Below are 26,028 nucleotides of genomic sequence, written 5' to 3' on the forward strand. Positions count from 1 at the left end.
GAGGCTATAGCTTTTTGGTACTTTTTGGTACTTGTTACTATAGCTTCTTTGTATTACTCTATTGGGCTTGTCTGTATTCAACTAACTTTACATACTATTAGAAAAGGTGTACTTTTTTAATTTTGGCATTTGACAAACTTCACATTCATTTGTGTGTCTTAATAAGTGAATTTTCTTTTGCTTCTGACTCACTGATCATTGTGTTTTTTATTTTAAAACTTGACCTCAAAGCATTGCAATATTCCCCCACTGCCCACAGCTGTCTGCATCCAAGAGATGTTTCTTGTCTGCTTATTGTAAAGCATACAGAGGCACATTCATAACTTATCTGGGCCTTTAGGGTATCTTGTTTTTTTGACTTGATTTGGGGACATAACAGAGTGCCAGACTGTTACTTCTATCAGGGTAATGAACACTAGGTATATCAAAAGCTGGTGTGCAGAACACTCGATGAGCTGTGAGAAGAGACCACTTCTCACAGCTTCTAATGCTAGTGTTGGTTGGATGTAAAGGCCTACTCGGCATTTGGGAAGAACTTTTCTGAGAAGTGAAAGTGAGCCAGTAATTGCAGGGCTGAAGTTTTCACTTGATATCTTGTGATAGCAAGTGATGGCTGGTTTTGGGCTGTTATGTAGAGGAGTGTAGCTTGTCTTCCTCCTCTTTAAATTGTGTTCTTCTGCTGCTCCAGTAGTGGTAGATGGAGATACCTGCTTTTCCTGCAGCTCATAATAATAGCTTGTGTACATGTCTTTGAGTTGCTGAGCTGAATGAAAGAGAATTTGGCAAGTAAGTTGTACTTACCCTTTTCTTGGATTACTCTCCTCTTTCAGAGGAAGTGGAGAGGCTGAGGAGTATCAGGGAGTATGAGACAGAAATAGATTGGTGGAGTTACACCAGTACATTTCTGAGAGAAACACAGTGGGTGGAAGCTCAGCAAGCTTCGAGGAACCCCAGCCCTCTCACCATTACACAGAAGGAGGGGACATCAAAGATAAGGGTGAATGGAAATAAGTCCCTGTTTGGGGAGATAGGAGAATCCCCTCCCAGCCTCCCTTGCCTTCCCAAGTGCCCTTACAGAGTAGGTATGAGGCTCTCAAGGAGCAGGCAGATTATGGAGATGAAGGGGCTTGCCTGGAAAAAGTTAGTCAACCAGACGGATCCCAGCTTTGAGTCTTAAGAAAGAAGGAAGGGTTATTGTTGTACGTGACTCTCTTCTGAGGGGAACTGAGGGTCTTGTATGCCTACCAGACCCATCCCACAGGGAAGTCTGCTGCCTCCCTGGGGCCTGGGTAACAGATGTCATCAGGAGACTCCCTGGATTATTACCACTTCTTGTTGTCCAGGTCGGCAGTGATGAGGTTGATGAGAAGTCCTAGGGCAATCAAAAAGGACTTCAGAGCACTGGGGTTGACTGGTTGAAGAGACAGGAGGTGTTTTCCTCAGTCCTTTTGGTAACAGGGAATAATGCTGAAAGGAACAGAACAATGCACCTGATCAACTTGTGGCTTACAGGCTGGTGCCGTCGGGGGAATTTTGGCATTTTTGATCGTGGGGTGGTTTATGCAGCACCAGACCTGCTGGAGACAGATGGGGTTTACCTGTCCAAAAGGGGAAAGAGGATTCTAGCCCATGAGTTGGTGGGGCTGATTGAGAAGGCTTTAAACTAGATTTTAAGGGGGGGGATAAGACCAGGCTGTCTAGAGATGAACCTGTGGGCTACATGCTGGTGTTGGGAGTGAAATCAGTAGCCCAGCTGAAGTGCATCTACACTCTGCTGACACTGGAATGTGTGAGCCACACTGGAACACAGTCTTACCGGACACAAGCCAGGGACTGCTAAGGTATTAGAAGCCAACAGGGAAACACCAGAGAATTATCTCAAAGGAATTAAGGGTGATCCTCCAGGAAGGTGACATGGCTGACAGCCCTGCTGATGTGCCTTTATGCCAAAGTATGCAGCATGGACAACAAAGAGGAGGAGTTGGAAGGCGCACTGTACTGCTGGAAAGCTACAACCTTGTTGCCATTACTGAAACTTAGTGGGACAAATCCCATGACTGGAATGCGGCTTTTGGTGGCTACAGGGCGTTCAGAAGAGACAGGGAGGAAGGAGAGGCTGAGGTTGCCTTCTACATCAAGAGGTGGATTGAGTGTGAAAAGCTATGTTTGAAGAACAGCCCTGAGCAGATCAAAAGCCAGTGGGTAAGAATCAGAGACCGGGGCAACAAAGGGAATTGAGTGGTTGGTGTCTACTACAGGCCCCTGATGAAGGGGAGCCTACTGATGAAGCCTTCTTGTTGCAGCTACGGGAGGCATTGCACTTGCAGGATCTTGTCCTACCGGGGATCTTCAACCACCCCAACATGTGGTGGAAAAGTAGTACAGCAAGCTGTAGGCAATCCAGGAGACTCCTGGAATGCATGGAGGATAGCTTCTTAACTTCAGGTAGTAGACAGCCTTAACTGAGGCAATGCAATACTGGATCTGACAGTCATCAACATAAGAGAGCTAATTGAGGACATCAAGATTGGAGGCAGCCTGGGCTGCACTGATCATGCATTGGTGGAGTTTGTAGACCTGAGGAATGTGGGTGAGGTAAGGAGTAAAATTAGGCCCCTGAACTTTAGGAAAGCAAACTGCCAGCTCTTCAGGGGGTTAGTCAGTGGGATCCCCTGGGAGACTGCCCTCCAAGACAAGAGAGTGGAACAGAGCTGGCAGATCTTGAAGGAATTCTTCCATCGAGCACAAGAGCTAGCCATCTGCAGGAACAAGAAATCAGGCAAGGAAGGCAAGAGACTGGCATGGCTGAGTAGGGAACTGCTCATCAAACTAAAGGGAAAGAAGCAAATGCGTAGACAGTTGAAGATAGGAGAGGTGACCTGGGAAGAGTATAAAGATGAAATTTGGTTGTGTAGGGATGGGGTGAGGGAAGGGCAAGGCAAAGCTGGAATGGAACCTGGCAAGGGTTGCAAAGAATAAAAAGAAGGGCTTCTACAGGTGTGTTAACCAGAAAAGGAAGGTGTGGGCTTCTACAGGTGTGTTTAACCAGAAAAGGAAGGTCAAAGAAGGTGTAAACCCCTCATAAACTGTGCTGAAAAACTGGTAAAAATGGATGAGAACGCTGAGGTACTCAAACTTTTCTGCCTCAGTCTTCTGTGGCAACCTCTCTTCCCACACTTTTCAAGTGGATGGACAGATCTCCTTCCTCCTCCTCTTTTTTCCATGGTCATTATTTGCCTCTTGCACATGCTCTAGTTTCATCAGATCCTCGTTCAAGTAGTGAGCTGCTTGAAGTAGCTGATATGACACAAGCTTATCAGCTCTTCACATTGGGTTATGGATTTTTGTTTGGTTGTTTTGGGTTTTTTTATATCTTCTTTTGTTTAGGTTTTTTTTGTCAGGTAGTTGAATTCAATTTAATGTCAATCAGTAAATTATACTGAGTGCCAGAGCTACAAAAAGCAAGCATCATGCTAGCTATGTGGCTGGAAGAAGGAATGGCAAGGGAAGATTTCCCCCTTTGGTGGGAACTGTTAAGTGATTTCTGCATCTTGTAGAGCAGCAGCCTGAGGTGACAGGTGCAGTTTGTTTTTGTACACCTTCAGCCTGCCTCTTCCTGACCATTCTGGGAGTGATAAGGTTTGGTCAGACCTTAAAGTTTTGTGCTAATTGCGCTAAGCTGCCACAGTCTCTTGTCTCTTGCCCTTAGACTGCTGGAGTGACTTATGTTCTTTCATCTGTGCAGCTGACCAGCCCTACACAAAATTCATGGAAATTGATGGGAGTTCTCAGGTTTCTTTTTTATTTGAGAGAGAAGATAAACTGATATTAAAAAAAAAAAATTACATCAGTGATACCACCTCTGGCTTTGTGTTGAAAAAAATTTGGGCTCCTATGTTGTTCTTTTCTTTCTTTAAAAAAACCCAAAACAAACAAAAACAAAAACCCCCACAGATTTAATCATAAGGCCAAGCACTTATTGGAGCCCTTCCTGTAATGTAAGAGACCTCAAAGAGCTTAGTTACTGAGCTTAACAAAGAATAGAGCTGTAAGCTTAAAGGCCATCCTTGGGACAGACCAGAGGACGCGTGCCCCGCTGCTGATAACAGCCTGTAGTGCAGAAAGAGGTAAGCAAAATGTTTTGAGTATAGGTGTCAATGTCTGAGCTAGAGTTGCTGGGGCTGTGGTGGAGATGGCTCTATATTGGATCTTTCTCTGAACACTTCTGGGATTCACTTAGTATGACTGTAAGCTTTTTCACAATCTTTATTGTAATTTGAAGAAAGTGGTTCCTGACTGAGGGGGATATTTGGGGTACATGTTTATGTACTTTAACGTTGCTGGTTTTTTAGATGGAGTTGCCCCTAATTCTTATTTTATGGGAAATAGTGAGTGAGCATGGTTTGACTTTGACCTAAGTTCTGTAATGATTTTAAAGTATCTTTTTTAATAAGAGTTGTAATTAGTGAACTCAGGGAATTATTAGATTATTGAAAAGAGCAGACCATTTGCACTAGAAGCAGTGTCTTTACCTCTCTTAGTCTCCAGAATTGGGTGTTACTAGCCATGACATGACTGTAGCAAGGCTTAGAAAATCATTTGTAGATTATTTCTTTAATGCCAGAAGGAACGGTTGCATCAGTTTCTTTCATCTCCTGTCTATCAGTAAGCATTAAGTTGCATTGGATTGTGCTTTTATTGAGCCAGGTAATGTGTGTCATTAATTTGATTCGTTCCCCAGAGGTTTCTGGCAATGATTTGAATGGCATAGAAGACTGAGTATCACTTCCTTTCTGGGATAGCTTAATCTGTTAGTCATTCTCTCTGTTTAAAAATAAAGAGAGGGGGAAAAAAAAAGGCAGCTGTAAGCTGTATTGGGGCTTTTGCTGCTTACCGAATCAAGCGTATAGAATATATAATTTCCATCCTTAGAGAAGGAGATGTGATACCCTGTAAATTACAGGGCAGCCTGATGGATAAGCAGGTAAATTAAGTGTTGGAGAGCTACTCGGTGACTCCAATATTCAAGTCTTTTTGTCCGGGAGGATGGACTGGGGGTGGTGTGTTCGCTGAAGCCTCTTTGTCCCTGGGCGGCGAGTGCGCGCTCCCTCCAGCGGCGTGCGGGGGATGAGCAGCGTGCGGGCCGCGGTACCTTGGCTTTTCCATTAGAGATTAAGTGTGCGTTTTAATTTGAATTGGTTATAATCTGAAACAGAAGTATTTCTACTAAGAAGTCTTTATTTTAGCAGGTGATCTTTGTCGGATTTTAAAAAACCAGCCCAATAATATACATTCTGCTATGCAGTCAGCTCCATATTACTTAGTACGAAGGGGAAGCTGTGATGTTCCAGATAGTGGAAAACCAAGTTACTAATGATAGACTTTTCTCGTAGGACTCAGACCGAGTCTGGTGCTGGGCCAGACCTTATTAAGCCTTCCTGGACTTGGACTTACTTTATGAACAGCCACCAGGTTCTGTCTCCATTATATTTGGGTGCTCTTGGTTCCTTACACAGAGCCTATTTAGATTTTCACAGTTAATAAGGTTGGGCTCCACTGGCTGGGAAAACATGTCTTCCAGCCCCAGACCAACCAGCTTTGGAAATGAGGCAGGATGCATTGGAATGGCAGCATTCCTGTGGCCAGCGAGTCCAAGTGGGCTCAAGCTGCCTCTCTGCTCTGTGCAAGCAACTCTGGTGTCCCTATGGATAATTTAAGCATTGGTCATATTGTTGTCTTTAGGAGTAGACAAGGATGTTAATATTTTTGTTGGTTTGGGGTTTTTTTAAATTATTATCATATTTTTTTAAATAACCTGCTGGAGCATCCTGGAGCTCTCGTCTTGTTAGAGGGAGCAGCTACAGACTCTAACTATATTACTGATCCTTGATAAATTCACAAGTGAATACTACCTAGGATATTTTAATGTTTTCAACTTTTCTCCTTCTGTGTACAGGTTTTGGATAGTACTGTCTGCTTGCAGAAAGACATGTTCAAGAAATATTTTGACATTGCTTCCTTTTTGCCAGTGTTGAGTTCATATAGAAGAGCACTTAGAATTTGTCTGTCGTGGATTTGTTGGGGTTTGTTTGTTTTTAACTGAAGTGTGACACCACAGTAATTCAAGCCCAGTACTTCATGTATTCTACATTTTATTAATTTCAATTGGGAGTGTTTGGTGCCCAGAGAAGAGAATTATTATGTGTTCTTTCTTCCCCTGCTTTGAGCTTTTAGTGGTAGCATGTGACAATGTCCATTGACTACAGTAGTTAATTTTAATGAATCAGACAAAGCTTTCGGATTTTAAGCTAAAAAATATAAACCATGGAATTCTAGAAAGGGGTGAATTCTAGAAAGGTTAGTGTTTAAGTACCAGCTATAATGTAGTTACCCATCATGAAGTGTTGATTAATTATACTTTTTGATATGTAGTTAATTCTGCCTTTTATGACTAGCATTCAGGATGGCAAAGGAATAGACTTGTTTTGTCAATTGTGTGCATGCCAGATGGAGCCTTAATATGTGTCAGCAGATAAATGGGCCATTATTAAGATTAGATGCATAATGATCATTTCAGCCTTGTTTATTTAGGTCATCGACAGCAGTAGAAGATGATGTCTTACAAGAAAAAATACTTTGGGATCTGAAAATCTTTTTCTTAGACTACTGTCAAAATAGATGTAGAACTTTTGTTGTCTAGTTTTTAAGTAACACATTGAGTTAACTTTCTAGTTTACTTAAATGAGAACTGAAAAAAAAAACAATTACAACCACAAGTAACCCGATTTGTTGCCCTGAGTAGCAAAGCTGATAGCTGTGTAAGCAGATGAGTTTATTCATTTATTAGATGGTACTAATGAAATTAATATTTTACCTAGTTTTTCAGTGCAAGGCTCTTAGTTATTTACTTATTTAGTAGACAATGGAATGTTCAGGTATATATGTATTCTTAAAATAACATCTACAACTTTAGACTCCTTGCACTAGTGAAAGACTTTGACATTAATAAATATCTGTGTTCTATTTCAGGTTGCAGTGTAAGATTTTGGAAGTCATACCTCCAGCCCATCACAATGGAATGGCAAATGGCCACACCAGCAGTGCTGATGGAGACACAATTGTCATCAGCGACAGTGATGACTCAGAAACGCACAATAGCTCTGCGCAAAATGGGTACGTGATACTTTTACAGTATAAATTGTTCCGATTGGGTGGAAATGAGACTAAAGCAGATGTGGCAGAGTCTGACTGAAACAAATTACTTGATCTGTATGGGTTGCGAGTGTTCAGACAGCTGAAGGTGACAAGCTGAACATTCACAGGTGCCAGTTATGCTAATCCACCAGAAAACTTTGCATTGTGAGAAATGGAGTACCTACAGAATAATCATAGTTAATCTGTTTGCAGTGGCAGTGTTTTTGCTGAGAGATGGTGGAAGAGCTGTGTGTGCCTGTCAGTAGTTCTTTGTGATGCAGAACCTGTGCTACTCTAGCTTGGAAAATGGAGTCACATTCTGCATTTCTGCAGTTGGGTATTATTTCACTTCCATTATGGGGCTCAGAGTTGAGATTGCCTCATAAGAGAAGGACTAAAACTCTCTGAAAAGTCTTCCCAGAGACTTCACGTGTTTGTGTCCAAGAAACCAAAAACATACAAAGCTTTCTTCATTGTGCATGTGTCCATATAAATATATAGCATTGTATTTAATGGATTTGATTATGATTTTAGGTGCAGTGAAACAATGTATGTCTTGTCTTCGGGAATTTTCTATAGGCTGGAATCGCTTAATAACATTGAATATGAGAGCTTCTTGGCTATAACTGTGGTGTTTAGTTTGGAGTATCCCTTTACTGATCAGCAATTGAGCCTCTCTGTGCATCTTATCCTAGCATTATGAGAAGATTTTCTTTTATCATCACGATGATGAAAGAAGAGGGTTTGAATTGGGCCCCAATCTAGTATCTAGCATCTAGCAACAACAGGCTTTGCATGAACTGTTATTGACTTTGATGTCACATTGATACATAAATTAATCTCATTGATTGCTGCATGATGAAGTCATGTCCTGACATGCCTTAAATAACTAGGACGGAGCTCCTCAGTTGGCTAAGAAAATAACATGGGGTAAATAATTTTGAAATTTTTCCGCTGTCTCTTGAAGGCAGTGTCCAAGTTGTGCATGAAGATGTCCTACATATTTTAGAAAATAAATGCATTTTCAGTGTTCCAAAAGGCATATGGCATTTGAAAGGAGGTTATTCTTTGAATTATGCAAATGTGCACAGTGGTGACTGTAGGATTGATCCCGTTGTAGTGCTGTCACTTCCATGCATGCAGAGCTGGCAGTAAGACTAAGTCTTGCACTCCCAGGCAGTCTGTGGTTCTCCCCAGCTGATCAGTTATTTTGACAGTGCAGAGATGGGAGAGAAAAGGAAATCTTGAGAGAATATACTAACTTTTGAAGCACTGTTCTGTGACATACCTAATATTTGTGCTACAAGTTTAAATTGCAACCCTCTTATGGCTTTAAAATACTTATTTGAAGTTTTAAGTGAGTGTTTATAACAAATGAGAGAGTGTAATAACACATCAGTTGTTCTCTAGATGTATTCTGGGTATATGCAAACTTGAAAAGTATTGTTTGCTGTACCTGCAAAACCCATCTGAAAGTAAAGCATTGTTGTCAATTTTTGTATGGCATTTAAGATTCTTTATACCATTACTCATAAAAATAAGAAATCCTGCTGAACTGCATGACATCATTTTGCAGCCCTAATCTTTCAGGGACTGTATTTTGCTGTTTATGGAGAGACTTTTCTTTGGGAGAGTATGGATGTTAGTCACGTTGAGACCAATAGTATATATACCAGTAGTATATATCCAACCAATAGTAAATATCAACCACAGTTGATACGTGCAGAATGATAGTTCTGCCTTTAACAGCACTGCAGCTTTGCACAAAGACTGGGTCTCAAAACCCGAAGACTTGTGTGCAGGCAAACAATGGTACAGCAGATGCTTGGGGTGTTTGTGAAAAAGGGGGAGGGGAGCACAGCACAGATTGATGGGCCATCTGCAAATATTTTTCCCAAAGAATCTGTAAGGCTAGAGAATCTTAACTGAAAATAGATGTCATTAGAGATCCCAGCCTTTCTGTGACCCTACTCCTGTCTGTGTGAAGCAGAAATAGCAATGCAGTCTGTACAAGTGTTCCTGCTGACCATTTTTATTGTATTCTCCAGTAAAAGTTAGGATGGTACAGGGAGAAAGAGGCCAGGATGTGCTCACTCCTTCAGTCCTGCAGAAAAATAGGCTGCCTTCCAAGGCCTGGATTATGAAGCAAAAGGTAGCAGTCTTCTGAGTTCTTAAACCGCTTATACCGTGCCCTGGGACCTTCTGGTACCATAGGATAGTGGTCACATAGAAAGCAGTGTTCATACCTTGAACTGCTAGACTTTTAGGGGTAAGGTTGAACTCTTGTGTTTGCTTTTAGCACTTGGCAGCAGACTGGAGGTAGAGGGGCTTTTACTGACAAAGGTGTACAATTCAGCTGCAACTTAATAATTCATGGGATTCCTTCTGCCAGGGCCTCTGAGTAAGGTGAATCATCAACAATCATCAGAAATGCTATGGAAAAAAAATCTTCTGGTTTGCTGGTTCATAGGAGTAAATTTGGGTGTTTGTTCAATTTGAAATGAAGAACAATTTTGGGGAAGGGTTAAACGGTTTCTGCAAATTTTGAGATATAAGAGGTAACAAAGTTTTTGAAAATTATGTCAGTGGAACCTTACTATCCAGGCTTCTTACCATCTTCAGCCTAGTTTTCTGACTTTATTTGGAGAAGAAATTATGTACTGGATATGTCAAAAAGTGTGGGCATAGCTTGTCACTAAAGCTATACAATATCTTCAGTACAAAAAATCTTTCTTTGTCTTTAAGTCTTTCCATTCTTCCTCTCTCATCCCTCCATCCCTTGAATCAAATAATAATGATGGTAGGTCTTAGTCCACTTTATATTGCAAGGAAAGACCAAAGTACTGGATTAAAGGCAGCTTAAAATCTTCATCAGAGGTTCAAAGTCAGGATTTTGTTGCGAAGTGCTGTAGTCCTGTACCTAGAGCAGTATAACTAATGTGTTGTTAACGGTCTTCAGATTGCTCTGTTTTGTTGTCGAAGTTTTAGTCAGATTACAGAAAATATTTGCAATTCCAAATGGGCGGTTGTTACTGGTCAGTAGGAGTTGCTTATCAGTGGCAACCTTCAAAGGTGTGCTGAGGTCAGCTTTGCTATCAGGATCAATATACTGACAGGTTACCTCTGTGTAAGGCTTGCCCTGGAGCATAAGGAGACCATAAAATGATTGTGTTATTTAGCTAGCATTGTTCGAAGGAGCCTTTTCTGTTCCCAGACTTAGTCAGAGAGAAGGAGAAAAGTCACTGCCTCTTTTTGGAAAAGTGGGACAGCATTCATTTTAGATGCCTTCCTGATCTTCTAACTCTAAGTATTTTTCTGTGCAATTTTTCTACTTCCCTTAATACCATAAGGTATAGGTAGCTCCAGCAAGACTCAGACCACACAGTATAGGCAGTTGTGCCCTGGGCAAGGTACTTGAGAAGGACAAGGTTGAAGGAGCTGGGGTTGTTTAGCTTGGAGAAAAGGAGACTCAAGGGGGACTTTACCTCTCTCTACAACTACCTGAAATGAGGTTGTTCCAAGGCGAGTGTTAGTCTCTTCCCCCAATTAATAAGTGACAGGATGAGAGGAAATGGCCTCAAGTTACACCAGGGGAGGTTTAGGTTGGATATTAGGAAAAATTTCTTCACCAAGGGTTGTCAAACGTTGGAACACACTGCCCAGGGCAGTGGTGAAATTGCCATCTCTGGAAATGTTCAGAAGGCATGTGGATGTGGCAGTTGGGGATATAGTTTAGTGGTGAACATGGTGGTGCCAGGGTAATAGTTGGGCTCAATCTAAGAGGTCTTTTCCAGCCTTAACAATTCTGTGATTCTAAGGTCTCAGAAGTTTCTTGGTAAAGCTACCTTAATGCCACGTTGTCAGAATATAGCATAGCAGTACTGTAAGAAGAAATCTGTGTCCAGATCATGTGGTCACCATGCCAAAGTAATTGAAGGCCTGATGAGATTCTTACCTGTCAGTGGTTCAATATAAACCAAAAATGCAGGACATTGCCACAGGTACTAACCACATTTACTTGAGTGCATTAGAAACTAGTGTAATATGAGTGAGTCAGTTCCAGTTTTTACCTACTAAATTACAAAATACTCTATTTTTTTCCTCTGGATCTGGTTGTCTGTCAGAGCTGTGCTGTGAAGATTTACCGTGAGGGCTCTGTGCTGTGAAATGGGTCTAACCCTTGGTAACTCTTGTGTGTTTTCTATAATACTTTATAAAGTAAAATATAACCAAACATAATATTACTTTTATGCCAAAGCAGCTAGATAATCTGTATAATTTTTAAAACTTTCTGTGTGTACTGAATGATCTTTTTCTTCCTCTTCTGCACTAAGCAAAATTTTGACTTTAAATTTGGATTTATGGAGGAGGATTTCAGGAATATGTTCACTTCTTGGGATAATAATTGGAAACTCAGAAACTAAGCAGAAAAAAATGTAGTGTCTTGGAAATTAGGTTTGGGCTATTGTGTATGATTCACTGAAGTTGAGAGAAGGATTTACTCAAACTAAAAAGTAAAGATTAATGATACAAGAGTGGAACATTTGATTATACTTTGGGCCCTGCATTTGACTGCAGACAGTATCAGAGCTTAGAATCTATTCAAAATGTATAAATAAGCTAATTTACTTTTGGTTTAACATTGGTACTCTGCCTTTTATTTTTTATCTGAACATTATCTATTTGTGTCATTCTTCAGCTTATTAGATGAAAGGGCTGGAAACGCAGGGATGTATGGTAAAGAGCAAGTTCGTATTTTATACTATCCAGAAATCCCTAGTAACAGCTTTCATAACTTCATCTTCAGTCTCAAGATAGGAAAGCTAATCATGGAAGACCAAGTCATGGTATGACCAAAATACGAAGACTCTTTCAACAAGCTTATGTAGAGACATTAAAATCCTGCCAGTGGATATACTGTACTACTTTATATATACAGTTTATCTCTGTTTTGCTAATATGACTAGCTGGGTGGGTTTTTTCTATTATATTTCTTAAAGTTGAGTTGGTCTGAGTGATTCAACTTGAGATTTCGACTTGGACAGCATCATGCAAGACACTGCATATCATAGCGCCTATCGGTAGGTCTAGTTCATGTGTTGCTGTGTCCAAGTATAAATCTCCTTTTTGGTTAATCCCTTCATTTATTCTTAACTATGTTGATAATTTAATCATCATAAACTATTTTTCATGAGAAATTTGCAAATTCTTCTCATCTGAAACGACACTGATGGTGAATAAGTACTGTTTTCTTTTACATTTAGTTTGTACGAATGTATTTATTATTAGGCATTGGAATGGTACATTTCTTTGTACTCTGTTTCACAGTTAGTGGGGAAGAATAAGAATTGGAGCAAGTTTCATAGTCAACAACCTTGCCAAGTACCTTTCTCTACATCTCGTGTATGTTGTTCACAGGGCTAAAGAATAGCAAGTGGAATATTGGTTAATTTTGGTACAGACTCCACCTTAAAGCATTTTGTAAATGCCAGAAGGACTGACTATGATGAAATGCATAGTTTTAAATCTCCTAGTTCATCCACATCACAAGTACTTCAACTTTCCTTACTGATGAAATAAGATGATTGAATTTCTGATAAAACAGTACAACTCAATTACAAATTGCCACCTAGGAGAAGTTAGTTCTGTTGTTTAATAGCAAAATGCAGCATTATTTAAAGAAAGTCTCATTAGTTTAGCTCTGTTCATGAAGTCTGTCCATAAATGTACCACACTTTTAAAGTATATTGTCTATGGCAAACCACCTCTCTTCATCTTTTAAAGGAATGAATCTTATTTTGGTAGCACACCGGACCTGGGTGTTATTCTCCTAGGAGGAAGTGTAAAAACACTTTACTCTTACATTAAAACTGAAGAAATATATTGCATGCAGAGGAAAAAATCAAGTTCTCTGTAATGCTGGCTGGAAAAAGGAAATGCACAATAAAATACATAACCTGATAAGCATTTATTTTAAAGTGTTGATGCTTTGCCTTATGATCTCTGTTATTTTCAGAATGTTGTTGGTGAAGTTTTTTCTAAATCGGTATTTTTTAAAAATATTTTAGATGCTTTATATATTTTGCAATGTGATTGGTAGCTCTAGGGCTAGTATTTTTATTCATTTTATTTAATTCTGTCTTTTGGACTCCTTCCTCACCATCTTTTTCTTCTTTTTTCTGCCTTCCCGTTGCCATCATGAGTACTGAGAATATTAAGGAGATGATTTTCTGAGGGATAAAGATGTATCATTACTTGTCTTTATTTCTTTGTTCTTCCTTCCCTTCTTATCTCCCATTTCCCTGCTAAGAAAACCAACATCCCTGATTGCTTTTCCTATTTCTTCCAGGAACTGGTTTTGATGCATATTTAAATATTGTAGCAGAAAAGTTGGCACAAGTTAATAGGTCCTCTTTGGTACCACTGAAAGTTACAGCCTGTATTAAATATAGATTGGTATTTTCAAGAGATCCGTTGTGTAGGCATATGAATATATTAAATGTGTGCAATAAAAGGCTGATATTGTGTGAATATAAACTTTCTACTTTTTTTTTTTATTATTTTTTGTAGGCAGAAGAAAGCCATAATTGAACCTTCTTTGTTCAAATACAAAGTCCAGCCTATTAAAAAACACTTGTATGAACCTGTTATCGTTAAAGCATCTCAACTAAGGTAAAAATTAGTATGTTAAAGTTAAAATTTTACTTTATTCCTGTGAGTTGTGTAAGCTGTTTTTGATATAAAATGGCATTTTAGAACAATGTTAGAGCTATTAATTAAAAGCACTGGAACAAAATACTGTGCAACAGGCTTTCTGTAACAAGGGTTTGAAACTTTACTAGCATTAACACAGTTACCAACTCCTTGCAAATCTCTGCTTTCATTGACGCACAGATGAGACATGCTATGACTTCTGATACCTGTGACTACTGTTGTGATTGATGGAGTAGGTGGAAAAAAGTTTGGGAATCCTGTTCTGTAATATTAATAAACTATTGGCATTGTGAGTGCTTTCTATGGTAGCGTTGCTGGTTTGAAATGTTGGAGCGGACACTGGCAATCAGACTGATTAAAATAGAAAGCTGCAGAGTTTTTGCTTCTTAAATAACAATTTTGTCTTGAATTAAGTTAAAATATGTGTTTAGAATAGATTGTCCATCAAAACTTTATAAACTGGATCCTGTAAAAAAACTTAGGTGATTGCAAGTCATTTAGTTCCAGCAGGAATCAGGATTTGATTTTTCCATTAACTACACTCCTGTATAGTTAGTTTTTTCGTTCTCATGAAGTAGTGTGGGTTCCCTGGAATGCCAGGAACCATTAGAGTGCCCACTGTCCTCTGTAAGGAGTGCCACAGCATGACCAAGCAATGTGTGAATTCACCTCCCCCTTGTTGGCTTGTCTCCCCATTTGAGAGATGTGATGCTGCTTTTGTGCTGTCCTTGTTTTCTTGTTTGTTTTCCCTCTCTCCTGAAACAATCCTGTCCTTGGGATAGGAGCACAGGTGGTGTTTGCCTCAGTTCCTGCAGTAGCAGGGATAAATGAGGAGAGGAGTAGGAAAACTCATCATTAGGTGGCTAAAGCATTGGTGCTGCCAGCGGAATTTTGTTTTTTTCAACCATGGGGCAAATTCTATGGTACCTAGCCTGCTTGAGTCAGATGGGCTTCATCTATCTAGCAAGGGCAAAAGATCTCTAGCCTGTTAGTTGTTGGGGCTGATCAAGAGGGCTTTAAACTAGGTTTGAAGGGGGAAGGGGTTAAAACCAGGCTCTCCAGAGATGAGCCTAAGGGTGGAAAGCCTGAGTTAGAAGTGAAATCAGCAGCCCAGCTGCAGTGCAGATACACCAACATATGCAGCACGGGTAACAAACAAGAGGAGCTGGAAGCCATCATGGAGCAGGAAAGCTATGATGTAGACTCCATCACAGAAATGTGGTGAGATGACTCGCATGGCTGGAGTGCTGCCATGGATGGCTAAAAGCTCTTCAGAAGGATTGGGCAAAGTAGGAGAGGTGGAGGGGTGGGCTCTGTATGTTAGAGAGTCTCTTGACACTGTAGAACTTGAGGTCAGTGGCAATAAGGTTGAGTGCCTGTGGATCAGAATCAGGAGAAGGCCAACAAGGCTGACATCCTGGTGAAAGTCTGTTATAGACCACTCAATCAGGATGGTGAGGGTGATGAATTATCCTACAAGCAGCTGGCAGATATCTCAAAATCACCAGCCCTTGTTCTTGTGGATGACTTTAACCTGCCGGATGTCTGCTGGAAACTCAACACAGCAGAGAAGAGGCAGTCTAGGAGATTCCTCGAGAGTATGGAGGATAATTTCCTGCTCCAGCTGGTGAATGAGCCTACCAGGGGTGGGGCCCCATTAGACTTGGGGCTGGTGGGAGATGCGGTGGTTGGTGGCCATGAAATAAAGTTTTCAACACTCATGGACTCAGAGGGCCCTCAATAAAACCTCTACGCTGGACTTCTGCAGAGTAGATTTTGGCCTACTCAGAAGACTGGTTCAGAGGGTATCTTGGAAAACAGCCCTTGAAAACAAAGGAATCCAGGAGGGATGGACATGCTTCAAGGAGCAAGTCTTGAATACACAGGAGCAGGCTGTCCCAGTGTGCCAAAAGGCGAGCCAGCGAGGAAGATGGTCAGCCTGGCTGGACAGGGAGATTTTGAATGAAATTGGGGGGGAGAAGAGAGCTTACCGGCTATGGAAAAAAGGGCTGGCAACTCATGATGAGTTTAGGAATATAGTTAGGTCATGTGGAAAGAAAATTAGAGAGACAAAGGCACAATTTGAACTCAGTCTAACCATTTCTGTTAGGGATAACAACAAGTCTTCTGCAAATACATCAGTAGCAAAAGGAGGGACAAGGAAAACCTCCATTCTTTGTTGGACATGGGGGGAAACATAGTCACCAAAGATGAGGAAAAGGCTGAGGTACTTAACACCTTCTTTGCCTCGGTTTTCATCAGTAAGACAGGTTGTCCTCAGGACAACTGGCTTCCATAATTGGTAGGTAGAGGCAGGAAGCCGAGTAGCCCCCCTGTAATCCAGGAGGGAACAGTTAGTGACCTGCTGAGCCACTTAGATACTCAAAAGTCTATAGGACCAGATAGGATGCATCCTAGGGTGATGAGGGAGCTGGTGGAAGAGCTTGCCAAGCCGCTCTCCATCATTTACCAACAGTCCTGGCTCACTGGGGAGGACCCAGATGATTGGAAGTTGGTGAATGTCACGCCCATCCACAACAAGGGCTGCAAGGAGGACCCGGGAAACTACAGGCCCATCAGCCTGACCTCAGTGCCTGGCAAGGTTATGGAGCAGATCATCCTAAGTGCAATCACACAACAACTATAGGATGGACAAGGGATCAGACCCAGCCAGCACGGGTTTAGGAAGGGCAGGTCCTGTCTGACCAACCTGATCTCCTTTTATGATCAGGTGACCTGCCTGGTGGATGAGGGGAAGGCTGTGGATGTGGTCTACCTGGACTTCAGCAAAGCCCTTGACACCATCTCCCACAGCATACTCCTGGAAAAGCTGGCAACCCACAGCTTGGACAGGGGCACTCTGTGCTGGATTAGGAACTGGCTGGAGGGCTGGGCCCAGAGAGTGGTGGTGAACGGTGCTCCATCCAGATGGCAGCCGTTCACTAGTGGTGTCCCCCATGGATCAGTGTTGGGCCCAGTCCTGTTTAGTATCTTTATGGATGATTTAGATGAGGGGATTGAGTGTACCATTAGCAAATCTGCAGATGACACCAAGCTAGGGGGGCATGTTGATCTGCTGGAAGGCAGGAGGCTCTTCAGAGGGGCCTGGCGAGGCTGGAGAGATGGTCTGATTCCAATGAGATGAGGTTCAACAGGGCCAAGTGCCAGGCCAAGTGCCACTTTGACCACAACAACCCTCTGCAGCACTACAGGCTGGGGACAGAGTGGCTGGAGAGCAACCAGGCAGAAAGGGACCTGGGAGTTTGGACTGACAGGAAGCTGAACGCAAGCCAGCAGTGTGCCCAGGTGGCCAAGAAGGCCAATGGCATCCTGGCCTGGATCAGGAACAGTGTGGCCAGCAGGTCCAGGGAAGTGATTCTTCCCCTGTACTCAGTGCTGATGAGGCCACACCTGGAGTACTGTGTCCAGTTCTGTGCCCATCAGTTCAGGAAGGATATTGAGGTGCTGGAGCAGGTCCAGGGAAGAGCAACAAGGCTGGTGAAGGAACTCAAGCACAGGCCCTATGAGGAGAGGCTGAGGGAGCTGGGGTTGTTTAGCCTGGAGAAGAGGAGGCTCAGGAGAGACCTCCTCACTCTCTACAACTCCCTGAAAGGAGGTTGTAGCCAGGTGGAGGTTGGTCTCTTCTCCCAGGCAACCAGCAGTAGGACAAGAGAGCATGGTCTTAAGGTGTGCCAGGGGAGGTTTAGGTTGAATATTATGAAGAAATATTTTACAGAGAGAGTAATCGGGCATTGGAATGGGCTGCCCACAGATGTAGTGGATTCACCGTCCCTGGAGGTTTTTAAGATGAGACTGGATGTGACACTTAGTGCCATGGTCTAGTAACAGCAGTGGTAGTAGATCAGGGGTTGGACTTAATGATCTTGGAGGTCCTTTCCAACCCAGTTAATTCTGTGATTCTATGAATCAGACTTCAGTTTTATTTGGGAATTTTAAGAAATATTTGGAGGATCTACCATGAATGAATAGGCTGTGGAGTTTGTATGTGTTTATAAAAGAGGACATGTCAGGATCTTCAAAATAAAAATTGCAGATGCATAAACCAACTGTTTAAGTATTACTTGGGTTTTATTGTATTCATAAGGAACTTTTTAATTCAACTGGGGTTGCAAAGAATGGCTGTTAGTTACAATATTAAGGAGTTATTTATAATGAAGAAAATAAGAAAAAGGTAAATGGTATGGTCTGTTACATGAATCTTGCACATATTTTCAGCTGTACTTAAACAATAATTAAAGATGTTAGTTGATAATACTACCTTTCTTTCCTACTACAGCCGGAGGAAACATCTCTTTTCTCGAGATAGACTTAAACTTTTTCTGAAACAACACTGTGAACCACATGATGGAGTAATTAAAACTAAGGTAAGTAAGAAGGAATAATTTATGGGATAGAATATTGACCTCATTTAGTATTTTTTTTGCTCTTCTCTACAAGCTGCTCACACTTCTTTTTTAAACTACCTCAAATTTAGCTTTTTGTAATTATAATATACCAAGTTAGTATTTGACTTTTCCAAAATAAAAGATGATGGTACTTGAACATTCTGCGTAAAACCAGGTTTTTGTTAACTTCTGTTTGTAAATAAGATGGTAATTTTTCTGTACATGAAGTAGAATTCTCTAATTTCTTTTTTAGATACCAGTTTAGAAAAGTCCCCAAAATAAATACAAACTGTTTTTGTTTTGGTACAGTATGCCAATACTATTCTGTTGTACTGCTTTTGATTGGAAAATGTTTTATGGTAGGTTGAATTCAGTCTTCAGTGAGACATCTTATGAGATGAGATATGATATCCAGTACAAGTTCAGACTTAAGTTCACATCTTAGTGCAGGATGACTGAGAATTTATTTTGCTTGTGCTCAAGGAATTGAGCAGCTTTTCCCACACTTACCAAGTAGGCAGCAATTCCCCTTGCCTTGCCTGTTGTACCACAGGAGATCCTGGACTCTTTCACTATGTATTGCAGACTTGACCCTGAAATCCATGTTATCTTTTTGTTTTTAGAAAGTAGCATGGGTTTTTATTTGTCTGGTACTTTGTCGTACAACCATGTAACCGCTCATTCTGGACAGGAAGGGTTGAAGAGATGAGAGCATCAGTGAGAGTCTTGCCTCTAAAAGTTGTGGAAAATAACAACGGCAATCAATTTCTGAATAAGTTTGTAACTTTAGAGTCTATCTCTTTTAAAGAAATGGAAATAAGAGAAAATAGAGCTGAAAGAGATAAACCACTCCCTTCCTTGGGCTTGTTAGTGATCATGTTGACGTAGCTCACTGTAAGGCATTTAAGGACTAGTGATCTATTAGTGATGCTTTCTGGAGCCTCAGGAAACTTGTTATATTCTTTATGTGTGTGCATTTGTCATCTTGTCTTTGTTTGGGCTGTCTGTGGAGTGTCTTGGCCCCTTGGTGATTGCCTTGCATTTCAGTTATGCGAACATGTCGTATTTGGAATGTCTCCTCTTGTATTGCATGACAAGGGCAGACTTCCTGAAGGCATCAGGTTGAGAAAGTAGACTTGAAAAGAAACTTTGACAATTTGGAACGATCCTCCTCCTGAAATGAGTATCATAGAGAATTATGTAATTATTCGATAAGTTAATTTTCTGACTTTCAGTCAAAAGGCATTCTTGACACTTTTCAGTAACGTGCTAGGATGACTGTGCCCACCTGTATTTGCTAAAAGGCATCTAAAGAAATAGCATCCTACCAAATGAAGCGAAATTCTGTTTTCAGATGTGTGCTGTATACATTATTATCCACTTTGTAGATTAACTCTACACTTAGACTATTTCAGAGCTTTATTTCTTATCCAAAGTTAGCCAGTTGTCAGTCTGGTTACTTTTACTGTTTTCTGTTAATTAATGATTCAATAATTAGCTTATATTTATGAAAAGGTAGGAATTTCACAATGAATATGTTTTCATCTTTCTTACTAAGGCAACATCAATTGAAAAATACAACCTAGCAGAACAAAATTTCTCCTACTTCTTTCCTGATGACCCACCCACATTTATCTTCAGTCCTGCAAGCAGACGGCGAGGGCGACCTCCAAAGAGGGCATCTACTAGTCTTGTAAGTAATAACATTTTTAATCCCAGATGAAGACACGTCAACATAGTCTTCTAAGTTCTTCCATTTCCTGAATTTTTAGAACAGTTGAAATGCAAGGTTGACATCATGCTTCTTTACTTTGAGGATGAATTGAGATATATTACATAATTGCTATTAAAGTAATTGCTTTATAGTTACACCGGTAAAAGGGACCATATTTGTTATGTTATCTTCTTATTTTTATCTTTATTTCTGTGATCTCATCAAGAAACTAGTTTTTCAGTGTGTTGTGAAGATGCATAGAGTACTTGTCCCTTCTGGGATTGATAAATAATTTGTTAAAAAGCTTTAATTTGAACTCTGAGATACAATTACGTCACTTGCCGTCAGATACAGATATATCACTTGCCTGTATTTAAATATGGAGAATCTTAGTGCTCTAATCTACTTTATCTTGTTCTAGAGAACAGTTGAAAAATTGGGAATATCTTTTGCTGGTCATTTCACTGTAATTATTATTTTCTTTTTTTCCTCTGTCCCTCCAAATTCTCAACCAGGAGGACAATATTAGTGCTAAACGAAACACCCCAGGAAGCAAAAGTAAAGTATCAAGGGAAAGGACAAGGTTCCAGAAGCAAAAAGAAGATACGCCGGCCATGGGTAAGTTGAGGTTTAGTCCTGTGACCAGTAGAACCAGTTTTTGCAAGTCTGAGCGCAGGCTATAATTACGGTATTTTTGGGGTTGTACCTTTCAAATGGAAAACTTAAAAAGACGCTACTGCCACAGCACTATTGCAAAGTGCTCCTTTCAGTGGTTAGAAGGGTTGTTTCCTCATCTTTTTTCCTTTTTTCGTTTTAGTTTACTGAACTGGGGAAATGTAGGAAGCTTGTGGTCCAACTTGTGTTGATTTCTATCTCAGATAAATAAAGAGCTAAAAAAATTTTGCAGAAGTCTGAGTGATGAAATCATGCAAAATTTTACCATCTGAAGGTGTATCAAAACATGAACATGTAACACAAATCAGTATGTTGTATGAGGAAAATGCATAAATGGAAAAACTATCTCAAAATTTAAAAGAACTGCAATACATTCTGATTTTTTCTTATTAAAAGATCATGAATCACTTAAGAGATTTTTAGTTTGGACTGACTGACTGTGTAACTGAAGTAAAAATCACCTATTTCAAGGTTTTTACTGTCACAGATATTTCATGGTTATATGCCACCCGTGGTTGTGACATGCTTTTATTAATCAGTCATTACTAAATATCTTGCTGTAATTATACATGGTTGGAATCAGTTCTCATCTTTATATGTCACTTGAGGGAAACCAATAAACAAGCAATAAACTTCTGTATACTCATAAAACCAGATAAATTTAGCTTTATTACAGTGATGAGAACCTGTAGAACATGTCTAATACTTAGGCTTAAAACTCTGATTGTCTGAAGAACTTTCAAGTGTTTGAATTTGTGGTTGGCATAGAAACAATTCAGCCTTCATAACAATATCTTTTTCATATGGTAATTGTAAAAAGTTCAGCCTATTTAGCAGTTAAAACTAACATTTTACAAAAGAAAAAATAACTTTGTTTTTTTCCTTTTATAGCTTTTGAAAAAGCTAAATTAAAACAAGAGAAGGCAAATGCTATAGAAGCTAGGAAAAAGGAGAAAGAAGATAAGGAAAAAAAGAAAGAAGAATTAAAGAAAATTGTGGAAGAAGAAAGGATGAAAAAGAAAGAAGAGAAAGAGAGACTCAAAATAGAAAAGGAAAAAGTAATGCATTTGAAGTATATGTGTTTCATATAGAAACAGTATAACAGGTTTCTAGTTTTCTTGTTTCTTAGTTATTATCTGTTTCAAGTTATTTTCCATTAGCTGTTTTCAGTTCCTAGTAAAGCACTTCAAAAGAATAGACATTCATAAGATTTGATTATGGGTTTGTATTTCTGGTTAACATTGTCTATAATTTTACTTCACCAAAGTTCACTTTACTTCAGAAGTAAGTTCAATTTCAGTGTGGTGGATTGGGTTTTCTTCTCGCTAATAATGCATACAGTTATTTAATTTGATGGTTATCTTCTGTTTGAGTGTTAAAGATGCTGTACTGCATCAGATTCACAGCATATCAAATGGTTGTGGGTTTCCTTGTGGATTCTCTTTGCTTGCTAAATAACTTTTTGTCACTTTGAATATGAAGAAATTATATATTCCACAATATTTCACCACAGCCACATCCACTATATTTTGATGGTCTTTTTTGAGGCAACTTTCATAAATATTCTAATTTTTAGATTTTTTCTTCAACCACTTCCATTAAAAACAAAACAAAAACCAAAACACCCCCAAACAAAGGCAACAACTAATGCAACAAAGTATCATGACATTTAAACATTTTTGCAAGTATAATTTTATACGAAATAAAAATTAATACATTACTTCATTCTAATTAAATGTGATGCCTTACTTTTCAGTGTGATTGCATAGTAAGTGGTGCAGTTTTAGAAACTGCAATAGGGCCATCTGACAATATTTTATACACAATTGTGGCGTTTTTTCAGGAAAGAGAGAAGCTGCGTGAGGAAAAGAGAAAATATGTGGAATACCTGAAACAGTGGAGTAAGCCTAGAGAAGATATGGAGTGTGATGATCTTAAGGTATGATTGAATTTGGAATAACTCAAGCTCATACTTTGCAAGGACCCCAGGCTAGATTTCCTAATGCAGAGGCAAATCTAGATCTGACTGGGATGCTAGGGGCTGTGAATCACCTGCAGTCATGTAGTAAATCCTTCCCAGTGGCAGTGCTAATAGGATTGTCTGCGTCTGCATTTTCAACCTGCAGAAAAGTTTTGCAGCCTGTACTCAGTCTACACATGGAGCAAATGTATGTTTAAAGTGCTGACATTAGAGTGGAGGGTATTGAGTATGCCTAATTTTTCTGTTAAATATACAAGATGAGCTCACCTAGAACAAACCTGAGTTACTTAAAAGATTTAAGTAATGAAGAAACCAAAGTTTTGGCTGCAAAAGGTATAAAGTCATTGGCTTCTTGCTTCCTGTGGCATTCTTTTGATTTGAACTCTAGCAATATACTTGTTTAATGAGCATTTTTCGGGACAAGAATATAAATAAAGATGAGTTTAGGCGGAGACTGCTTTTTAAAAAATTCTCTTCTATGGAAATTGGTGAAATACCTTACTATGTTCCTGTGAAGCATAGCATTCGGCATTCTTCTTGTTAATGTTTGTGAACTACCACAGTTGTGGAAAGGAGCTGTCATTCTGGAAACTGTACAACTCTGTCTGCTAAGAAACATTGAAAAGACAAATCTTTAAGAGTTACATCAAGATAGTAGTTTGAAAGTCAAACAATGTCATCTGTGATGCGGAGGTGGTGTCTCTGTTAAGTGGTCTTGTTACATGGTTACATGAGCTCCCTTTAAAATATCTTCAGCTGCTGTAAGTGCCTTACCAATGCAAAAAGCCCAATACCAGAACGTGCAGTCATCAGACCTGATCTTGCATATTAGAAGGGCGTGTTTTATGTGAATGTGTTGGGTTTTTGTTTGCTTGTCTTCACAAGCAATCATGAGTAACTTTTAAGAGTATGTTTATTTTTGCTTGTCTAGACAGCATACTGAAATTCAAAACTCTTGTGAAATAATGCAGGTTTACAGGAAAAATCTTGATAGCAAATGGTTGTAACTTGTAGTGAGTTTGATTTCCTTTGTTAAAGATACAAACTTCATGAATACAAATAAACTTTTTTCTCAAAAGTTTTACATTCGAGTTACACACTTTTCAGTTTCTAAAGTTATTACTGCCATAGATGTCACTGTGCCTTGCAGGACCCTTTTTGGTAAAATGTAAAGAAACCCTACAGATACACCCCTCAGAATAATAAACTGTTTGGTTTTAATCACTCTGCAGAAATCAAGTAGGATATTAAGTTGTCCCATTTGGATTGCAGGAACTTCCCATTCCAATGCCAGTGAAGACAAGACTTCCTCCTGAGATCTTTGGTGATGCTCTGATGGTTTTGGAGTTTTTACATGCTTTTGGGGAACTTTTTGATCTTCAAGATGAATTTCCCGAAGGAGTAACTTTAGGCAAGTTGTCGTTTATGTGGCAAGGAGTCCCAGTTTTGTGGTGTCTCATCTTCTACCGAACAACCAAACATCTTAAGTGCACCCAAGTACCACTGCTACAAAATTTTCTGTGTGGCTTTAATATATTAGTGCTTACAGATGCATATCAGTCCAGTTTTCTCTTCACAGTCAACTATGCAGTGTTTGTAAAATCAAAGTTAATTTCAATTTACAAGTTGTTATTCTACTTACTAAAATATCTATTTGTACTTTATTCTCACAGTTATATATTAAAATAATGCTATTTTGTCAGCACTCTTTCTGACACCATGTCCTCAGGAATATATGCAGTAAATTATGGAAAAGTAACTTGATTATCATACCTAAAGGAAAAATAATGTTTTCATTCTTCAGTACATAATCATTTTCCAGCTTTGTGGCAAAAGTGACGCTTCTTAAACTTTATTCACAGAGGTTTTAGAGGAAGCTCTTGTAGGAAATGACACTGAAGGCCCACTATGTGAATTGCTGTTTTTCTTCCTGACTGCCATCTTTCAGGCAATGGCCGAAGAGGAAGAGGAAGTGGCCAAAGATCAAATAGCTGATGCTGAGACCAAAGGTCAGATCCTTAATTTTACTGCTGAAAAGCTGAAATGGTACTGGAATTAACTTCAAGCTGCATGATTTATGGCATTCCTTTGTTTAACCTTATCTTATTATGCATGGATATTGTATGTAAATGGGCTTGGTTTTTCTCTTTTATCTGAAATTAAAGCTTTAAACTGGGCATGGAGTGCAAGGGCTGAGGAGAATAGAGAAAAAGGAAGCTCACTGTTACTACAATTGTATCCAGCAAAGCATAATAAGCTTTTAACAGCACTGCTTATGTTTTGGAGGTGCAGGAAGCGTCTTCACCTTCCTCCTCTTCCTCCAGCACTGTTAGATGTTTCTCCTGAGGGTCTGGAAACAAGTACTTTTCCTAAGTCTCCTCAAAGGTCTTTATGTGTATCTATTAAAAAAAAATCTGTGCCTAACTAGATTAAAAATCTAAAACTCCCCAGCACAACTATAATGGAGAATTCAATATTCATCGTCCTTCAAGACTGGGAAGTATGTGTCCACAGCTCCTAGATACTACCATGTCTCTTTCTTTCAGTAAAGGGCCTCACAGTCACTCTGCCTTTGGTCTTTGCTCTAAGGCTGAAGTTGCCCCCATTTTCAGAGGTATTCGGTATCACTAAACCCCTGATCAGAAGCGCAGACTTTGTTACAAGTTTACATGGTCTGGTGTTTATGGACTGCCAAATTTGCTGGCTGTTTAAAGGAGAAGCTTTGGCCCTTCCTGCTAGTCTTTATTTCATTAGAGATAGGTAGGAACATAAGAGCACTCCCCATTTGAGGTCAAGTGAATTTTGTGGTGCCTCCACAAGACAGATGTGTGAGGTACAGGAAAGTTCTTTTAATTCCTCCCTTGAAGACTCTGTATTTTCATGCTTAAGATTTATGTCCAGTCTGTGAATTATATAAAGCATGAGCACTATCTTCAGCAATAGAGGCTGCTCTTTGTAATTGAATAAAGTTACAGATCTGATATGGTGTTAAAAAATTCAGACTGCGTTTTAATTACTGTTGAATTTAGCAATTAACCTGTATTTTTTTAACTACTGAGCATTGCTTTGGCAATACAAGGAAAGATTCCTTTATCAGGTATCATAGAATAGTTGATTAGATTCTTTATTACTTATAGGACAAATCAGAAAAAATGTAATGTAGCTTTCATATTTTAATTTGACTTCATGGGGCTGGCAATTGCAAAAATCTGCTGTTTTGTTTCTAGTTTAGCAGAGCTATGGGTAAGGCACTTCATCTACTATGTTTTACATGCCTTGGAACTTCCATTTCTTGTCACTCTTGTTTAGACATCTTCTTTACCGTAAAAGAATTACATGTTCTT

At 39.6% G+C, this 26,028-nt stretch overlaps 1 protein-coding gene across 4 annotated transcripts in view; it reads left to right on the top strand.

The window, feature by feature from the left end:
• The window catches only part of BAZ1A (bromodomain adjacent to zinc finger domain 1A), a 66,384-nt gene that overhangs the window by 14,098 nt on the left and 26,258 nt on the right, over positions 1–26,028 (top strand). For all 4 annotated transcript variants that reach the window (XM_027637769.1, XM_027637770.1, XM_027637771.1 and 1 more), the window contains 9 exons: positions 7,030–7,173; positions 13,765–13,866; positions 18,206–18,293; positions 19,873–20,007; positions 20,544–20,646; positions 21,595–21,761; positions 22,547–22,642; positions 23,957–24,095; positions 24,547–24,693. In XM_027637769.1, coding sequence (XP_027493570.1) covers positions 7,030–7,173; positions 13,765–13,866; positions 18,206–18,293; positions 19,873–20,007; positions 20,544–20,646; positions 21,595–21,761; positions 22,547–22,642; positions 23,957–24,095; positions 24,547–24,693 — 1,121 coding nt within the window. The remainder of the gene's footprint in view (positions 1–7,029; positions 7,174–13,764; positions 13,867–18,205; positions 18,294–19,872; positions 20,008–20,543; positions 20,647–21,594; positions 21,762–22,546; positions 22,643–23,956; positions 24,096–24,546; positions 24,694–26,028) is intronic.

Source organism: Corapipo altera, unplaced genomic scaffold, assembly GCF_003945725.1.
Source record: "Corapipo altera isolate COAL_440 unplaced genomic scaffold, ASM394572v1 23, whole genome shotgun sequence".
Classification (NCBI taxonomy): Eukaryota; Metazoa; Chordata; class Aves; order Passeriformes; family Pipridae; genus Corapipo; species Corapipo altera.